Source organism: Mustela erminea, chromosome 7 (genome assembly GCF_009829155.1).
Source record: "Mustela erminea isolate mMusErm1 chromosome 7, mMusErm1.Pri, whole genome shotgun sequence".
Classification (NCBI taxonomy): Eukaryota; Metazoa; Chordata; class Mammalia; order Carnivora; family Mustelidae; genus Mustela; species Mustela erminea.
In genome coordinates, this window is record NC_045620.1 from 59,564,547 (window position 1) to 59,584,492 (window position 19,946).

Below are 19,946 nucleotides of genomic sequence, written 5' to 3' on the forward strand. Positions count from 1 at the left end.
AAGAAAAAAAGGCAGGGGATGCCTGGGTGGCTCAGTTGGTTAAGCAGCTGCCTTTGGCTCAGGTCATGATCCCAGCCTAGTGGGATCGAGTCCCACATCGGGCTCCTTGCTCAGCAGGCAGCCTGCTTCTCCCTCTGCCTCTGCCTGTCACTCTATCTGCCTGTGCTCACTCTCTCTGTCAAATAAATAAATAAAATCTTTTAAAAAAAAAAAAAAAAAAGGCAGAACTACAAGTTTGCAGATATGCAAATGAACATTTATTTAAAAGTTTCAAGCAATAAGAAATTCTAAAACCACCATGAGTAGGATTTTACCTGGTGGCTGAATTTTCTGTTAAGCTTTTATTTTGTGATTTTATTTAATAGAAAAGTTTTGGAAATTTGGGGCTGATAACTTTTAGGAGAGCTACACACCAATACATGTTCAAGGGGGTTGGCTTCCTCCCACCTTACCCAAGTCCAGAATTCTTCCAGGATGAAGAAGCCCTATGTTTCAGAACAAGTCTGTACATGCCTCTCAGTGGCAATTCAATCCTCCTTCTAATGAAAACATTTAGTTCCTCAAAATGCATTTTGCCCCCCTGGATGTCTTTACCTCCAGTTAAAAAGAGATCCTACACTTAAGGGGTAACATTTAGAGAAGACCCTCACAAAAGTTTTAAGTGTTTGATCCAAAATGTTAGACTAATGATTTTTAAAAGCCACACAATTTATACAGCACTTTATTGCTGAGCAATCGAAAGTAATTTTAGCACTTTCACAGATCCCAAGCCTCCTCCTAATCCAATGGGCAAACAGTGTACCCATTTAAAGGGCCACACCAAAACCTGCAGAGAATGACTGATTTCAGCAGGCTGACCTAGGCCAAGGCAGAATGCCCAAGAATCCAGCCCAACACTCTTCCTCTCTACTGCCACTGCTACTACCCTGTCCCAGCCTTTACATCTTCTCTTCTGGACCACTGTCCTAGGCCAACCATCTTACCTGCTCCTTTCCCTAATATCACCTAATCAGGTTTCTTACACCCAGGGGTCTCCAAACCCAATAAAATTTTCGATGACCTCTCATAGAATGACAGCTCTCCTTAACTCATGAGCAAATAATCTCTCCCCAGATCCTTACACCTCCTGTCATTCACAAAAAGGTCACCCTCAGCCTTTCTGTCACACACACCCCTCCCCCCTTTCTTCAGTAAATGAGGGGGACAGCCTTAGCACCATGCCCTAAATGGCTAAATAGCAGTAACCTCTCAGTGTGGCTTCTGCTTACCATCTTTGGGCCCAGAATACTCTCCTCCTCAACTTCCAAGGTTTACAGCCTACCTTTCCTCCAAAGACAAGATCAGACAAGGTCAAGATGCTCAACCCTCCAAAAAGGCTGCCATCATTCCTCTGAGCAAGACCTGATCCCAGACATTGCACCTGCTGATTCTAAACTCCCTAACTTCCCCTCTCACTACCTGCAGTACCTTTCCAGATGCAGGATTTTCCTTCTCCTAGTCAAGACATTTAGAACACCAGTCACTGTATGCTCACAAAATACAAAATAACAGGGTAACCGTAACTCCAAGGAAAAACAAAAATGGTCAAGTAAATATTAAAAATAATAAAACTCAGTATAACACAAAAACAGATCTTATTTTTTGTGGTTTTGTTTTTTAAATAGTCACTGTCCCCCTTTGATGAAAATAATTAAGATATACTTAACATGCACAAGATCATCTTATAAACACTTTTTTATAAACAGATGGTATTCTGCATGAAACCCTGTAAACTGAAATTCACAATATTTTTCTTAAGTTTTGATTTATGAGTATGCTTCTCAGTGATCGTTCAGAAACCTAATGCAAAAAATAAATTTCTCTAACTAGGGCATACTCTGTGTTTCAATTATTTTTTCAGATAGTTATATACTGTTCAACTATACCCAGATGATTTACCAATTTTGTCACAGAGAAAATTATAAACCACTCCCCAAAAAAGCCACTTTCATAACAAAACCCAGAAACTCCCTCTTTTTACTCATTTGTCTCACAGAAATACAGCATTCTCAAAATTAAGCCACCACAATCACTAAAAAATAAAAAGTTTATAGCAAAAAACAGAAAATAAAAGATATAGCAATGAATCAAATTAGGGCTACAGGTTATTCAGCTTGAAAGTATTTTACCTGAATTTACATTAAGAAAAAAAGCTTCTTTATAAACAAGTTATCACAAATATTTTCCCAACTCAGATGCTATTCACACTAGTGGATGTTTAGTAATAAACAGATACTAGCATTAATAATCTAATCCCAAAACCACCACAGGCAAATCACACCAACAAATCCCAAATAAACTCCTCTGCATAATATAAATCATTTTAGAAATTAGATATTGAAAGAAAGAGGCAAATGCAGATATTAACTGCTTCTCCTATTTCTACCAACTACCAAGACTGAACTTCCCAGTATCAGTTCATAAATATTGTTGATAGTAAGAATGCGTCTATGAAAAATTAGGAAAACCTTAAGACTTAATATTTGATGCTATGGAATTAACTTTTTAGGGGTCAGAATGGCACTGTGATTATCTAAAAAACAAAAATGATACAATCTGAAGTATTTATGGGTAAAATGGTATCTAGGCTTTAACCTTAAAATACTAATGGAGAAAGGCTATAGATGAAACCAGATCAGTCATGTTCTGATTAACTGTTAAATTGGGTGATCTATCCTCTCTCCTTGTATATGCTTGATCTTTCCAAATAAAACAGAACTGCTGGTGAGCAAAATCTCGGGCACTATTTTGTATGTGTATGCCACATTTGCACAGATTTCTTAATTTGTTAGGTTTGCATAATTTGAGAATTTCTTCTCAACTGTACAGACTTTGTAGTCAGAGAGTTGTGTCACTGCCAGTATCCCAAATGCTTCCCAACTGCACCGCTCAGCAAATCTATTTCAAAAGCTTGGGGGAAGGAGAGGATGGAACCAAAGGAAATGAAGAGGGGGAAAAATTTAACAATGATCCTGCCTAAACTGTTACCATAACGAACTCCCACCTCTTAAAGCCACTTAAAGCTCATTCAGGTTTCATTCTTTCTTCTTACGGTTTAAAAATGGACTGTTGGATTCTAGTTCACTTCACTCCCCTTCCCACCCATCCATGCTGACAGAGAAGATACAAACAATCCAACTACTGTGTAACCAGGTCAAAAACAAGCTTTGGCTAACTCACTTGGAAGAGTACACTCACCACTTAGATCTGGCCAGAAAAACTGGGTTAGAAAAAAACCGACTGGGGCTTAAACAAACATTGGGGCTGGAGAGAATACCTTAGAGCCAGTTACCAGGCCACTCAGTGAGTTGCAACACAATCTTTTCCAAAATTTTCCAAAGGCTTCCAAATTCTGTCGAGCCCAGCAGGCTGAGTTAACAGGGCTTTCTTTCAAATTCAAAAATCTGGCCACAGCCCCAACAGTTAACCAACAAAACACATGCTAATTCACTTGAGATCACCTAAGAATACTGACTCAAGTTCCGACCGCAGGCCGGTACACAGCCCAGTACTCAGCCCAGGCCAGGGGAAGTTGGGGCTGGGGAGAGTCTTTCAAGGGATAGATAAACCCTATTCATTAAGCATAAAAGAGACAATAGGATCCACACTTAATTTGGCCTAAGAAAATGTCTACAGTCAGTTTCCAACCCCCTCCCTCCATTTTTAATGAGACAATGACAATTCTTCATGGTGAACCACAAAGCCCTGCTTCATAACATTTTTTTTTCTAGCTCCTTGTACCCATTCGAACAGCCAGAAAACACCCCCAGTGCAGATTACTTTCTGAAAGCATTCAGCAATAAGAAATAAATCAGGACAGGGGAAATTTAACATTCTGTTTCAAATCTGCAAGGCCTGCGCCTCCATTACCTACAGCTCTTTCAGAAGCTCTATAATGTGCTCTGAATAGAATGAACAGCACTGTTAGTCACATCAGGTGTCAGCTACTCAGAGCAGACTCATAGTCTCCAGATTTGTTAGTTTCATTTACCGGTGGTGGTGGGGGGGGGGGGTGTTAAAAAAGAGACAGGCCTGGGGTGGGTGTGAAATCTGGGCATCCTCTTGACTCCTTGCTCTCCCTCATCTCTGTTTCAATTACACACCTGTCAAACAGGTTATTCCTGGAATTCAGATTTTATAATCCTCATGCTGTAATTCTTCCTGCTCCTGCTGCCCAAACACACACCCCTCCCTGCTTCCCCAAAATATATACGTATCCATCAGCATCATGTATGATAGCTATTAGGAAGCAGTCCCAGGTAACACCGAACTCCTCACCTTGAGCACCTGGCAAACATTAAAACGAAGCAATACGATGACCATTTTCAAGAAGACCAAGACAGTGGTTTGGTATAATCACAGGCCAGGCCTGTCTATACTGAATTTTAATTAACACACACAAACTCAAAAGGCCGGAATTGGGGAAAACGAAAGAATTAAGGTTGCCTTATGAAAAATGTTTTCCCATTTTACTTAGGAAAGTGCACGCCAAAGAATGTAGCTTATTGCCTTATCTCAAGGCCAGGAAATGTGAGGTCTTCGAAGGCCAGCCTGCATATAAACTCCTGTTTAAAAACAGAGGGACTACAAGGCGAAACCCCTCTCCCAACTTTGGCCAAGCGGCGTGGCCTCCAGTCAGCAGCGTGTTTATCACCCTTCTCGTTCCCCAACAAGAAGTTTCAACGTGCCACGGGAAACAAAGACGGCGGCTCACACCGACCTTATAGACTTGTCCATAGGTGCCATTTCCAACCACTTCCACCAGCTCAAAAATCCCAGCAGGATCCTAGAGAAGAGGAGGGGAGGGGTTAGAATTTAAAAGCAGCACAACAATGAATAAATACAGCGGGGCAGTTGGAAAGAAAAGGCGACTGCAAACGGGGCGGGCTTCGTCTCGCGCGGTCCCACAGCGCCCGAAGGCCGCGCCCCGCGCTCGGGGCTCGGGGGGCGCGGGGCGCGGGGCGCGGCGAGGTGGGGGAGTCGGCGGAGGGTCGCGCCCCGCCGCCCCGCACACGCCGACGCAGACAGACAAAGGGGCCGCCGCGCCCGAGGCTCTGCCCGCGGCGGCGCCCGAGCGCCCGGCGGGCCAGGGCGCGGCCCCGGCTCCCCGCTCCCGGCGCGCCCGCGGCGGGGCCCGTCGTGGCCACTCACCCGTAGGGAGGAGAGGTCGATGTCCACCAGACTTTTTGCAGGGGAGTCGTTCGCCATTTTCCCTTTTTGCCACCAAACAAAATAGTACCAATAAATATATCTGTTTCTCTATTTATTTCCTTCACAGGCCAGGCCGCCGACGGCGTCTCCTCACAAGGGAGCGGGCGGCCGGGGCTCCGCCTCGCGAGGCCGGGGGCGGCGGCGGCGGCGGCGGCGGCGGCGGGCTGGTCGCTGCTCTCGGCCGGCCCGGGCCGCGCGCGGAGAGCAGACGGAGCGTGCGCGGAGCGGCGGCAGCGGCGCTCACACCATGGCGCGGGGCGGCCGTCAGGCCCCCGGGCGTCGCCCGCCGCCTCAGGCCCCGGCGCCCGCGCCCCGCGCCGCGCGCCTGGAGGACGGGCCCGGAGCGTGGGGCCGCGGCGCCGCCGAGAGTTGAGCGAGTGAGCGCGAGGCAGCGAGACAAAGATAACCCGGGAGGCGGGGGCGGAGGCGGAGAGGGAGGCGGGGAGGGAGGGGGCGGCGGCGGCGGCGAGGGAGGAGGAGAAACGGGACACCGAAAATATATTCTGAGGAGAGAGAAAACAGCTCCCCCTCTCCTTCCCCGGCAGGAAAAACGAGCGGAAACGCACTCCCAGACCGAACCCAGCTGGGGAGGGCGCGGGGCGAGCAGCCCGTGCGGCGTGAATATTCAGCAGGGGTGGGGCCCGAACAATGGCCGGCCGGCGGGCAAGGCGAACCGCGGCCGGGACGCGGCGGCCGGCAGACGGGGCGCTCGCGGGAGGGCCAGAGCAGGGATGAGACGGACCGGGGCGTCCCCGGTGAGGTGCCGAGGGTGAGGAAACGCCCCATCTCTCACTAACAATAAAGGGAGCAGAAGTGACCTGGACCCTGGCCGTAAACGCACGGAGGCGGAGGGACCGTTGTCTCCGGGAGGGGCTACGTCCCGCCCCGCCGGCCGACCGCGCCGGGGCTCTAAAGGGACGCGAATGGGGTGTAGCCACCCCCAGCGACGAAGGGCCTCCCTTTCTCCTCACCCCCGCGTATCCCATCCCCTTCCTCCACTACCAGATTCTGTACCCCTAAGACCCTCATTTCCGGTTTCCCTACACGGTTTTCTTTTTCTATCTTGCAGGCTACGTTTGTGGCAGGCTTGTAGGTGAGGAATTTGTTGAGCATCACCTGGCCGCCGGGTCCCAAGGCTTTCTTGGAAACAGTACCCAAACCAGCACCTGTAATTGCCTTGCGCTGCCTTTCTTACCTCACTCAGTAGGTGAGCACTGTGTTTGGAGCCCTAAGCGCTAGCCCCTCCGTTTTGTGCCTAGAGGTAATTAAGGATCAACGAACGGGCTTCTGCCAGCAACTTTGGAAGCTTGTCGGTAGTTAGGTGATTTGATCCTGTTAAATGGGAATATATTGCCTGTGCACAATAGTCATTTCTATCACATCGGTCCACTGTAAAAAAAAAAAAAAAAACTTTCAATGGCTCCCTATTACCTCATAGCAGGTTCTCAAATCGAAGTGCATCAGAATCACCAGAAGGGATGGTAAAAGCACTAATTGCTGACCCCACCTCCAGAGTTCATCAGGTCTGGGATAGGCCTGAGAATATGCATTTCTAACAAGTTGTCAGATGATGGGTAAGGTTGCTGTTAAAAGGATCACACTTGGAGAGCAAGAGCCTTACAGGATGAAAATCTAAGACTCTTCACAATTAAGCTTCACAAACATCACCGTCATTATCATCTACCAGTTCTTCTTTATGTACAGTACCCAGTTTAACCTGTCTTGTGGCCCTTGTGTATTAGTTCCCACATTTTAAGGATAAGGAAACCCAAGTACTGGAAGATAAGGAATGTGCCTAAATGCCTTAAAAGCACAGCCTGGAAGTAGAACAGGGATTCTCACTAGGTCAGCCTACTCCGAAAATCCAAGACTCTGATTCAGCCAAGTTAGTCTTTTACCCAGAATATGTTTACCAGTCTCCTGCCTCTCAACAGTTTGGTTTTCAAGATTTTCAACTATGAGAATCCCTCGTAAGGGAATCCTGGAATCCTTTGATTAGGAAAATCATAGTAACCAACATGTTGCTATGAATTTAATAGTACTTTTAAACGATTTTGTTTTTTAATGTAGTTACAGCAATGGCATTATCTGGTGTAAATTATTTACTCAGAGAGCTAGATTGTTGAGCATTTGAAATTTCAGACCATATTACTACTAATAGTATTTTAATAGTATTTATTACTGATAATAGATAACACATATTAGGTCCAAACAATGTGCTAAGTTCTTTATGTACATTATCTCATTATTGTTTTAAGATTTTATTTATTTATTCGAGAGAGATCACAAGTAGGCAGATAGGCAGGTAGAGAGAGAGTGGGAAGCAGTTTCCCCACTGAGCAGAGAGTCCGAGGTGGGGCTTGATCCCAGGACCGCAGAATAAGGACCTGAGCCGAAGGCAGAGGCTTAACCCACTGAGCCGCCCAGGTGCCCCTATCTCATTATTCTTCGCATTAACCCCAAATGATAGGAACTCTTATTTTTCACACTTTACACATTAAGAAACCAGTGTTTAAAGAAGTTAATTGACGTGCTTGGTGTGCACAACTGAACCCAATGCAGAAATGCAGTCCCTACTTCCCCCACCAAGCCACTCTCCCACCACAGGTTCACTCATGATATTGAGGCCCAACTCACACCACCCTTTTCTTCTCTGCCTGGCCAGATTCTCTGTTACCTCAAACTCAACTCAGAAACCAAACTTCTTTCTCCTACAAGCTTTCTCTAAATCTCCCCTAAACTTCTCTTGCCCATGTCACCATTGTGACAGTTCTTATTTTCAATTTAGGACATTTTCTTGAAGTGCCTTACCCGGCACAAGGCACTGACTTAGTCATTGCCCTAGATATAAGGAAGGTGAAGCCACCTACTCTCAAAGAACTTACAATTTGATAATGGTTTTAAGACAGTCTCAAAAGTATCTATAGTTAAAGGCAGAACATTTTAAATTCTGGCTGTATAGAATGTTAAATGGGCCTAGTGGAAAGTAGGCTAGATTTGGGGCAAAACTGAACTAGGTTTGAACCTAATTCTACTATCAGTTGTGCACCCTTGAACATGTTTAAATTTTGTGCCTCTGTTTCCTCTTTGTCTACGAGATGAAGATTAGAGGTTAGAAGAGCCATGAAGAGGCCATCTCAAGAGCACAGGCCAGAGGAATCAGGCCTGGAGGCCTGGAGAAAGGAGATACAAGGTCTTCAGGCAGTAGGCACTCTTACGACTCAGCATCTGATGGGATGCCAGAGTAAGTGTAGACAAGGGGGTAAAAGATTTGCTTGTGGCCCAGAGCTTTGTTCATATGTGGGAGGATACTGTCAGGCACAGAGGAAAGGATATGAGTTGTTGAGTGGTGTGACAAAGGAGGGTTTTGTTTTGGACTCTCTGGGAAGTTAGTTAACTTTTCACGCAGAACCAGTGACACCTGTCCAGCTTGTAACTCTGCTTGAGATCCAAGGGTAAGGACCATTTTCTCAATCAACAGCTCTATGTTAGCTCAGACTGCCATAATAAAATCCCATAGACTATGTGGCTTAAATAACAGATTTATTTTCTTGCAGTTCTGGAGGCTAGAAATCCAAGATCAGTGTTCCAGCTGATTTGGTTTCTGGTGAAAGCTGTCTCCCTGGCTTGCAGGTGGCCACCTTCTCACTACTGCCCTCACATGGGTTTTCCTCAGTGCCAGTATAGAGAGAGGAGGGGAAAAAGCCATCTGGTATCTCATCTTCTAAGGACACCTACCCCATTCTATCAGGGCCCCACCTTTATGACCTTTTGAATTTTAGTTATTTTAATTTTAATTATTTCTTTAGAGGCCCCATCTCCAAATTCAGCCACACTGAGGCTTAGGGTTTCAACACATGGGGAACACAAACATTCAGTCCATAACAAGTCATGTGCAATACATATCAGGAAGTAGACTTAAGTCATGGCCCTTGACCTTAAGAATCTATTTGAGAACACAGACCCACTCCAAAAGGTAATCAAGATAATAATCTGGAAAATAAATGCTAATTTGGCATTTTAGCCTAGAGGAAAAGATAGCTTGCTTAGACAATGGTGAAGTTGGAAAAGAGGAAACTGTCCCACTGGGTCAGATAACTCATTCAGAGAACCCTGAGAGATAAATCTAGACAGGGTAGGTGGGACCAGGAGTCTAAGCTGAGGCATGGGTAATGTGGAGTTAAAAACAGAAGCCAGAGGGGCACCTGGGTGGCTCAGTGGGTTGGGCCGCTGCCTTTGGCTCAGGTCATGATCTCAGGGTCCTGGGATCGAGTCCCGCATCAGGCTCTCTGCTCAGCAGGGAGCCTGCTTCCTCCTCTCTCTCTCTCTGCCTGCCTCTCTGCCTACTTGTGATCTCTCTCTGTCAAATAAATAAATAAAATCTTTAAAAAAAAAAAAAAAAAAACAGAAGCCAGATTATCTATCAGATCAAGGAAGGAATAGCCTAGCCTTGGCTTTCAAGAGCTCCAATGGCAGGTTAGAAGCTTATGTGTTCAGTAGGCTGTGGGATATGTGTGCGTCTTTTCCAGAGTACAGTGCGCCTGTCACCAGTTATCTCCCCCAGTGACAGAAATCCCAAGGGGAGTTCAATTATGCAAGATGTCATCGATGACAACCCCCTGTACATCACTTTACTTATTTCCTAGTATTTTCTTTGTCGCAAAAATACTGGTGAGGATTTTTTTAACCTCAGTATGAGGCAAGGCAAGGAGGGTAGCAAATCTGTGAAACTGGACTGCATGAATATAACTTAAGGGCTCAGGGTCAGTGAGGACCTGGAAATAAATGATGGAAGTAGTGGTAAACAGTGGGAATTGATTCAAGCAAAGGAAGCAATGGTGGAATGTGTTTAGGAAAGTCTCAGAAAGGGAGAAGTCAGGTTTAGGAGTCAGAGATCTGAGTTCCTCTTCTCTGATGGACAAGGCGTTAAGCGAGCACTTATCCTCTCTGCTCCTCAGTTTTCTAACATGTGAGGTTAGAGAGTTGGATGGAAATGATTGAAAGATCCTCTTAGGACCTTAGAGTCTCTCATTTATAAAACCCAGGCCTCAGTCCTACAACTGCTCATATCTCTTAGCCAGAGTGTAAAGGGGTTGTTGTGAGCAATGGAAGTTCATGAACATGTGGATGCTGTAGATTTGTCAGCAAAGCTCAGCCCTCTAAAAGCCATCTTTGAGCACTGGTACAGAGAATAAGAATCTCTTTTGATCAGTTGAATTAAAAGGAAGCAAGTACTCTAGTGTACAATAGGCTGGAAGGCATGGATTGCAGAAGATCAAACGGGAAACAAAAGAAGAAGCAGACCAAAGGCAAGACAGACATCCTACCCTAGCTATCACCGATGTTGTCACCTCTGTGATGAGGAAGTTATCTTAGCTCAAACCTCCCAAAAGGAGATCCTGACACAAAGATTTAGTGCAGGTAATTTATTTAAGAGATGATTACGGGAAGCCCAAGTGAAAGAGAAGGAAAAGTGAAACATGGAGATGAGCCAATGAGAAGTTTGTTAATGAGCAGGTTTTCACTCTGGGTAACTGGGCTTGATGTGCCTAGCTAGCTAGAAAAAGAAAATGTAGATTCCTCTTTATGTGTTCATGGAAAAGCTTTCAGTAAACGTATTTTTTAAAAACAGAACAGTATTTTAAACGCAGAGGAACTTGATCTTTATAGAAAAGTATTTGAAATGTTTTATGAAGGGGATTACTGTTCTCTTAACTTATCCTTTTTGTAAGTTTGTATTTTGCATGTAAGAATTGCTTCAATCAAGCTCCACTGTGAAAAGTCCTTTACCTACAAAATCCTCAAGGGTCCTCAAAATGAGGTCAGAGATAGCCCTAGCTTTAGAAATCAAGATGCGAGCCATAGGAAGAGGTTGGGAGAAGCCAGACAGGGACGCTAAATAGGTGTCAAACATGTCTGCTTTTGAAAGATGGTTGGTTGAGCAAAATCAGGCTCTACCAATGGAAGGCCAAGGTAGGCCTCCTAGCTGAAGAGATAACAGACTTTTATTTCTATTTCATTACATAAGCCTGTACAATGAAATCTCAGGAAGTGACTAGGCCAATGGACCTCTCTTATGTTCAGCCATTTAGTATCTTACAACTGAAATGGTATCATGAGTTTGAATATGATATATCAGATACTGGCCAATATGCATCAGAACCTCCACTGAAGAGGAGTTCAATCATAATCAAGCTTATCCCTTTTAAAAATGAATGAACCACAAGTCTCCATTTGTGATATGCAAGTTGGCCAGTCCTATTGATTTGCAGTTCTCAGTTGATTATAATGATTCCACTCTCAAAATCTTCTAAAATACACTCTATAATAAAAGATTAAGGGGTGCCCTACCAATGATAAACTATGAACTATAAATGTCATATTTATGAATTACATAATTTGAGGGCTTTTCTATTCTTTTGACTAAATGTAATTGTCTTCTTTATCTTCTTGTCTATGTATATTCTATATTTAGTGGTGAACTAATGTAGAAAATATCATCAGGACCAGATCAAGAGGCCAGCCATCACTAACATGGATTACCTGGACTTGTCTTAATTCTTGGCTATGGGCAGCTCCATGGTCAGTTGGGAGTGGGGACCCTGCTGTTGGGAAGACGGAGAGCTGATCAAGAAAGTGTAAATGTGTCTGGATCAGCAAAAAGTCTTCATCACTCCTAGAAATGCAACTCAGAGTCACAAAAAGGAAAGACCACTTATTCTCACAGAAATACATTTTTTAAAAGATTTTTTATTTTTATTTTTATTTATTTGACAGACAGAGATTACAAGTAGGCAGAGAGGCAAGCAGAGAGAGAGGAAGGGAAGCAGGCTCCCCGCTGAGCAGAGAGCTGGATGTGGGCCTTGATCCCAGGACCCTGAGATCATGACCTGAGCCGAAGGCAGAGGCTTTAACCCACTAAGCCACCCAGGTGCCCAGAAATACATCTTTTATTGCATTTGAACTTACCATTATTTAGCTGCCTTCATGTATTCAGATTTATAATAGTACTTGTGGAGAAGTGCTACATAAAAATGATCTTTAGAATTCATAATTTAGCTTTTCAGTTATATAGAGAGGAGAAAATACAGAGGAGGTGGAGCGCCAAAGATGGCAAGAGGAATTGAAGAGAGAATACTCTGGATACGGCACCATCATGAGCCAACTTGTAAATGTCAACAGCCATTTTGAAATTTCCAGGAACTTGGGAAAAACGGTCATTCAGAAGAGAGAACTAGGCCTAGGAAAAATTGAAAAGCTGTTTTCCATAACTTAATTCTTTACACACAACAGACCTTAAGAAACTCCCTTTCTCCCTAGCCATTTTACACACAGAGTAGATGAAAAACTAGATGATGTGTTCTCTTTTAAAAAAGGTAATCCCGTGAGCTCTAGGGTTCCCTGGAGGCAGTTCAGGGGGCTGCCTGGATCCTAAGGGAGGACTAGGGAGTTGGTAATAGGACTTGCTGAGCTTGTTGCCTGGCCCTCCCTGCCATCCCACAAGTTCTGCTTTTCTTTGTTTTTTGAATGGGGACTATGAGTAACAGTTTATGAAGATAAGATTTCCAAAAAGTTTGCAAATCATAAGCTAAAGTATACTTAGAACCAAGAGTTCTATGATCACACGATATAGATATCTGTTAGATTTTTCTGAACTCAAAACGAAGCAGCTCTTAAGGCATTTTTAAATCATGGCCAGGAACTAAGTGAAAATAATGCAGGAGTGGGAATCAGGAAATAAGATTCTGGTTCTACCAGAGTCTATACTGCCACAGCCTGGTGTCATAAGACTAAGTAGTCACTAACCGGTTCACTAATTATCAAATGCTTCATTTTCATACTACCTCTTATACATAGATTTGAGAATTCCTGTCTTAAGTATGACCATGGTCTATTGATGGCCTGTTTTTTTACTAAATAATCCTAAATAATCTACCTCCTACTTCTCTCACAGCAGAATATAGAGAGAATTGATGAGATGGTCATTTTTAATTTTTAGAGTCAGATCCAAAAGAATGACTGAAAAAAATGAAAATAGTAGAATAATAAAACAAAGTTGCCCAAAAATAATCTGGGCAACACTGTTTATATTGACAAACTTCAAAGATGTTTACCAAAAGTTTGTAATAATATAGAAATGTATGTTATTGGGCTAATTGAATATATCACTATAAGTTGGTATGAGATTACAGTCATAGCTGCACGAAAGCTAAAAACTATTCAGAGATAAAATTGGGGAGAAATGCATCAGATTTTGATACTTTTTGGCCAGCAAAACTGAATGATATTTTTTCCTTCTTCGAAGACATGTGGTTCTACAAATTCCCTCTACAAACATGCCTGATTTTATGAATTAAAAAATATAAACTGACCTTGTAAAAAAAAAATGAAATAAAGTGATTGGATTAGTTTCCTAGTTTCTGCCCTAACAGAATACCACAAACTGGGTGGCTTAAAACAACAGAAATGTATTTTCTCACAATCTGGGGGCCAGAAGTCTTAAGTCAGGGTGTTGATAGGCAATGCTCCTTTTGAAACCTGAAGGAGAGTCAGTCCTTCCTTGCCTCTTCCTGACTTCTGGTAGTCTGCTGGCAATTTTTGTGTTCCTTGGCTCACAGCTGCATGGCTCCAATCAGATAGCATTTTCTTTGTCTGTGTCTTTACATGACCATCTTCTTGTAAGGACTCCAGTCATACTGGATTAAGGGTCCATCCTACTCCAATATAACTATATCTTAACTAATTATATCTTCAACAACCCTGCTTCCAAATAAGGACACATTCTGAGGTACTGGGATTTAAGTATTCAGCATATCTTTGGCAGGGCACAATTCAACCTGTAACAGTAATTTAACCATTCAATGCTTCTTATAGAAGTTAAAGACCATTATTCTTTCTGACCCTAATGTAGTGGCTTCCATTTTAGCACATGGATAGCTTAGAAAAGTGGTGGTGTGATAGTTTTTGCTATGACTTCTTCACCTTCTCTCTTGCCATCCCATTCTTTATCTAACATGTATTTATTAGGCACACACTAATTTTGTAGCAGTGTAAAACCCATCAAATTTTAAAATCACACAAAACTTTCTTCTAACCATTAGCTACAAGTTGCTTTTATTGCACTGTAATTTTCAGATAGACTGACTCTATAATGAATGACTTCAATTTGCAAATCACCATAAAGAATTATCCTTAAGTTAGACTGTAAGCAAATTTCTTAGACCTTTTTACAAATATATAATAGATGATAGGTCAAAAAAGACAGGAAAAAACTAAAGAGGAAACTGTCCAAATAGAAATTAATTTTGCTTGTTGGAAAGCCAGAAGGAATATTTTTCAGGATAGAGTAATCCCCAGTTTGGTTGGGATATTTGTAAATAAGCTAAATGTTTTTAAGTAGTGTCTTACCGGCTTTGAACTATTCTTTGTGACTTTCCCCCACTGAGTTGCTAGAAATAGCTTCTTTTTTTTGAAATTGAAATTTAAGCATGTTTATTTAATTTTTTGAAAGGATGCTGTCTTTTGCTAAGTTTGACAGAATTCCTTGACTTAATAATATAAATAAGGGAATATAGTGTGGGATGGATTAAAAAAAGGATGACTTTCTTGGGGCGCCTGGGTGGCTCAGTGGGTTAAAGCCTCTGCCTTTGGCTCAGGTCATGATCCCGGGGTCTTGGGATTGCATCGGGCTCTCTGCTCAGCAGGGAGCCTGCTTCCCCCTCTCTCTCTGCCTCCCTCTCTGCCTACTTGTGATCTCTGTCTGTCAAATAAATAAATAAAATCTTTAAAAAAAAAAGATGACTTTTTTTATATTTTCTAAATATGATTATATTGCTGCTGCATGTCTTTGGAAGCAAAAATATTTCCCTTGTTACATGCATTTATTTTAATGAGTATTTACGAGATGCAATGACATATTCAAATCAGCATGTGCATTCCATTGTGCAGTTATTCCCTTTTATTTCCAATTTCTGGTTAGGAATGCTTTGTTTGTGTCTAAAAAGCTAAGGAAATTAAATGCAAGGCTCTGTCAATACAATGCAACTTTACCATGTACAAGTCAGGAAATTAGAATATGTTGTTCCTCCAGCAGCTGGCATGGGGCTACTCTGAATATTATATGTCAGAAAACTTAAAGGGGGGGACCTTTTTTTCTCATGAGGATTTTATCAGGATACAAAAGAATATCACTGCTCCCCACTCAGGGCACAGGACTCTTGGCAGGGCTGATCCAGCCAGATGGGAAGAGGGTACCCTCCAGCTCTGGCCCCTGGGTCCTCAACTTCCCCCTCCCAACTTCCCTTCTGTACTCTGCAAGAAGACAGCCACAAATCAGACTGACCCACTGCCTGTGCTGATGTCACAAGGGGAGAGTGCGGCAGAATGCAGGGCTGTCCCGCTGCTACTGCTACTGGCACTACTTACTGGGTGTTCGCCATGTGCCAGGCACTTGCGTAGCACTTTATCTGTATTATTTCAGCCTCATGTGACCCTGTATAGCTAGTACTTTTGTTGCCCCCATGTCATCAATGAGAAAACTAAAATGCAAAAACATTAAGTAATTTGTTCATGACTGCAGCTTTAGAAAGTAACAAATCCAGGATTAAAAACCAGATGTGCAGGTGTGTGGGCAGATGTGTTTAATACTATCAGAATAGTGCAGTTTGATGACCTGCTTCTTTTCACTTCAAATGTTATGCACATTTCAACATCATTAAATATTCTCTTACAATCTAATTTTTAGTAGCTGTATTGACTGTAATATAATTTATTTAATCTTGTGGTGGTGGGTAGTTAAATTATTTCTAATTGGTCACTGTTTTAAATATCACACATGCTAATATTTCCTTAAGATAAATTCCTAGGAGTAGAATTGCAAAATCAAAGACTGAACATTTGTAAAGTTCTTGGTATATTTTGTCAAACTCTCTCCAAAAAGGCTTTGCCAAATTATGAGATGGGAAGGTTTGAAGGCATTTCAAGTTCCAGTAACAGGCTCTAGTACAGGAGACATGATGGAGAAATGTAGATCATCTATCACTTCTCAAAACATCATTTGTTATCATTTGCTCAAGACTTGCCTTATAGGTAACCTCCTGATGTCTCCCACTGGGGTCCAAGAAGGACCCTCAGACTACCAGAGAAGGCCTGGAACAGAGGATGTACACTGCCTGTTCAAGGCTGTGAATTCACTGATCCCTGAGAAGCATGAAACTACTGCTTCTCAGTAAGTAAAGCAGTTGCAAAGATTGCAGGACATTTACTAGCTAACAAAGTGTGTTCCTGCTCACTCTTTCCTCTGATCCTCACCATAGGCTTAGAATGATATAGCTTTACAAGCATTGGCATTTTGCAGAGAATGTCAGATTTAGGTGAAGGTACTGACTTACTCAACATCACACCACTTTATGCAGAGAAGCCTAGATGATGTCTATCTTGTTCTACTCTCCTGTGTTAGGCTGCCTCTTCTCAAGAGAAAAGCCTCTATGTTAAGGATTCTGTCACTTGACAAGTGGAAATACTTGATATTATATTAAGGAACTCTTGAACTTGCTCTACAAGTAATTATCTTTATTTTTCTACATTTGCTGAATTCCAGCCACATAGATGCTGTCCTAAATACAGATAGTACTGAGCTTTGCGGCTAACAAGCTTGAGAAACTAATAAGCCTGGCAAATGTGAGAAATGAGGGGAATGCTCTTAGTTAACATGGGGTCTGAAAAAGGGCACTTTGGGCAATTACATGTCTGGTTACACATTCTTGACAACTATTTAGAGCTCTGAATAACTGTGCAAAGACAAAGCCCAGTTTGTTGGTTTGAACAAAGGTGAAGAAGAGCCTCAACCCCAAATGTGAGCCTGTGCTCCATTTTGGAATGTCAAAACCAGAAAGCCAGGGATCATCACGTGTGATGTATACTTAAATTCACTAAAAATGAAGAAAAGAAAAACCTAGAGAGTAGTCCCAGGTTTGCCTATAATTTCAGATGTTTTTAATGTTATACACACACAACGATACAAACTTTACAAAATTCCTCTCTTTAACAGTATAAACTGGGGCAGGAATAGGAAGCATGAGACAATTTGTAAAAGAAATAAGTTGTAGCTGTAGCTCTTCAGGGACGTGGCTACTATGTGGATTTAGGTGACTCTGTGGATCTAAAATAACCTTGGTTAGGGTGCCTGGGTGGCTCAGTGGGTTAAAGCCTCTGCCTTCCGCCCAGATCATGATCCTGGGGTCCTGGGATCAAGCCCCTCATCGGGCTCTCTGCTCAGCAGGGAGCCTGCTTCCCTTCCTCTCTCTCTGCCTGCCTCTTTGTCTGTCAAGTAAATAAATAAAACCTTAAAATAAAATAAAATAACCATGGTGGACACCCAGGAGAATTTAGAGAATAGCATGTTGAACCCTGAAATCAACTCTGATGGGGGGAGATGAGTGATAAAGTGTGGCTAACACAGAGGCTTTAATATTTTGTTTTAATTTGCATATTAAAACATGTTTAACATTAAAAATACTTTTTTCATGGTGTTTCTACATAGATGGCTCTAGAAAGAGCATGCAAAGATAGCAATATTATAGCAAATCTGTCATCCTGACTTTTCTAATTCTAAACTGTGACAGGATTGTGCAACTTTCTTTCTTTCTTTCTTTCTTTTTTAAGATTTTATTTATTTATTTGTCAGAGTGAGCACAGGCAGACAGAATGGCAGGCAGAGGCAGAGGGAGAATCAGGCTCCCACTGAGCAAGGAGCCGGATGTGGGACTTGATCCCAGGATGCTGGGATCATGACCTGAGCCGAAGGCAGCGACTTAACCAAATGAGCCACCCAGGCGTCCCATGCAACTTTCTTTCATTTCATATCATGGACACTATAGTGGTATATTCACTCATTCTAAACTTAATCATGTAAGTTTAAATAGTTTAAATAGCTCTAAATAGTTGTTAAGAATGTGTAACCAGACATGTATCATTACATGTATCATTAGGTTGGCTGGTAATGGCTAGCATTCCATAATTTGACCTGGCTGTTCAGTTGTGTACAAATGTAAAAATTTATCACAGTGGGGTGCCTGGATGGCTCAGTCATTAAGCACCTGCCTTTAGTTCAGGTCATGATCCTGGGGTCCTGGGATCAAGCCCTGCATCAGGCTCCAGGCTCAGCAGGAAGCCTGCTTCTCCTTCTCCCACTTCCCCTGCTTGTGTTCCTTCTCTCACTGCATCTCTCTCTGTCAAATAAATAAGTAAAATCTTTTTAAAAAAATCATCATAGTATACACTTTAAGATTAGGGTGTGTTATAACTCTTTTTAAAACAAACACTGTAATGTTTGACAGGGATCAAAATGGTGAAGTAGAAAGAACCTCAAATTAGGAAGGATAGATCAAAGTACTCTAGGCCAAGCTTACCAAACCAAAGCAATTAAATGAAAAATCAAGGGAGTTGTTAAAAACCCCAAAATGACAGGAAAGACATGGAATCTGGACAAGACATTAAGGTCCTTGCTACCCAATGTCAGGGGGATCCAATTTTGGGGGACCATTGTGAGAAATATCCTGTTTCATGTGCATACCCCAGTGACTTGATCTGCTCTACAGACTGGCCACTTCAGTGTGGATTAATCCTGCCAGCCACAGGTGTGCACAATAGAGTTATCTCCTTCTGGGAGACTTCCTTAGAAGAGAGATCACAAAGCAGGGAGGAGGGCTTTCAGAAATTCTTGTTGCCTTTATACCTTTTCGATAGAAAAGTCAGAAGATATTGAAATTAAAATGAGATCCCTCCCTTGCACACTCATCCATCATACCCTCCATTTTTCCAGAGGTGCCCATTTACAACTACCCAAACAGCTACCCCCAACAATTATCCAGGGGACTTAAATGACTTTTGTTCAAAATGGTAATAATAAGCATTATTACTATCTTTACTATAAAGGACTGAGAAAAGAAAATAAATGACTGTCAGCAGTTCACACTGCACACTTGAACAGAGCTGCTGAAGGATCCCATTTGTAGAAGGCAGGGCTATATACTGTAGACTGCATAGCTTATAAACCACAGAAACTTATTTCTCACAGTTCTGGAGTCTGGAAGTCAGATCAGTGCACCAACATGGTCAGGTTCTGATGACTAACTCATCTTGGTTGCAGAGAGCTAATTTCTCATGGTATTCTCAAGGCAGAAAGCACAAAGAGCAGAAGCAAACTCTCTCATGTCTTTTTGTAAAGGCACTAATCCTATTCATGAGGGCTTCACTCTCATGACTTAATTGGCTTCCAAAGGCCCCACCTCCTAATAATATCACATTGGGCATTAGGATTTTTTTTCAATTTTTTAATTTTTTATAAACATATAATGTATTTTTATCCCCAGGGGTACAGGTCTGTGAATTACCAGGTTTACACACTTCACAGCATTCATCAGAGCACATACCCTCCCCAATGTCCATAACCCCACCCCCTCACCCAAACCCCCTCCCCCCAGCAACCCTCAGATTGTTTTTAGAGTCACTTATGGTTTGTCTCCCTCCCAATCCCATCTTGTTTCATTCATTCTTCTCCTACCCCCTTAACCCCCCATGTTGCATCTCCACTTCCTCATATCAGGGAGATCATATGATAGTTGTCTTTTTCCGATTGACTTATTTCGCTAAGCATGATACCCTCTAGTTCCATCCATGTCATTGCAAATGGCAAG

General features: G+C 42.5%; 1 protein-coding gene across 26 annotated transcripts in view; it reads right to left on the reverse strand.

The window, feature by feature from the left end:
• Positions 1-5,351, reverse strand: part of MAP4K4 (mitogen-activated protein kinase kinase kinase kinase 4) — a 198,078-nt gene extending 192,727 nt beyond the window's left edge. For all 26 annotated transcript variants that reach the window (XM_032351743.1, XM_032351761.1, XM_032351740.1 and 23 more), the window contains exons 1-2: positions 5,191-5,351; positions 4,760-4,825 (exon numbers count right to left, since the gene is read on the reverse strand). In XM_032351743.1, coding sequence (XP_032207634.1) covers positions 4,760-4,825; positions 5,191-5,247 — 123 coding nt within the window. In that variant the 5' untranslated portion in view covers positions 5,248-5,351. The remainder of the gene's footprint in view (positions 1-4,759; positions 4,826-5,190) is intronic.
• Between the last annotated feature and the right edge of the window lie 14,595 nt (positions 5,352-19,946).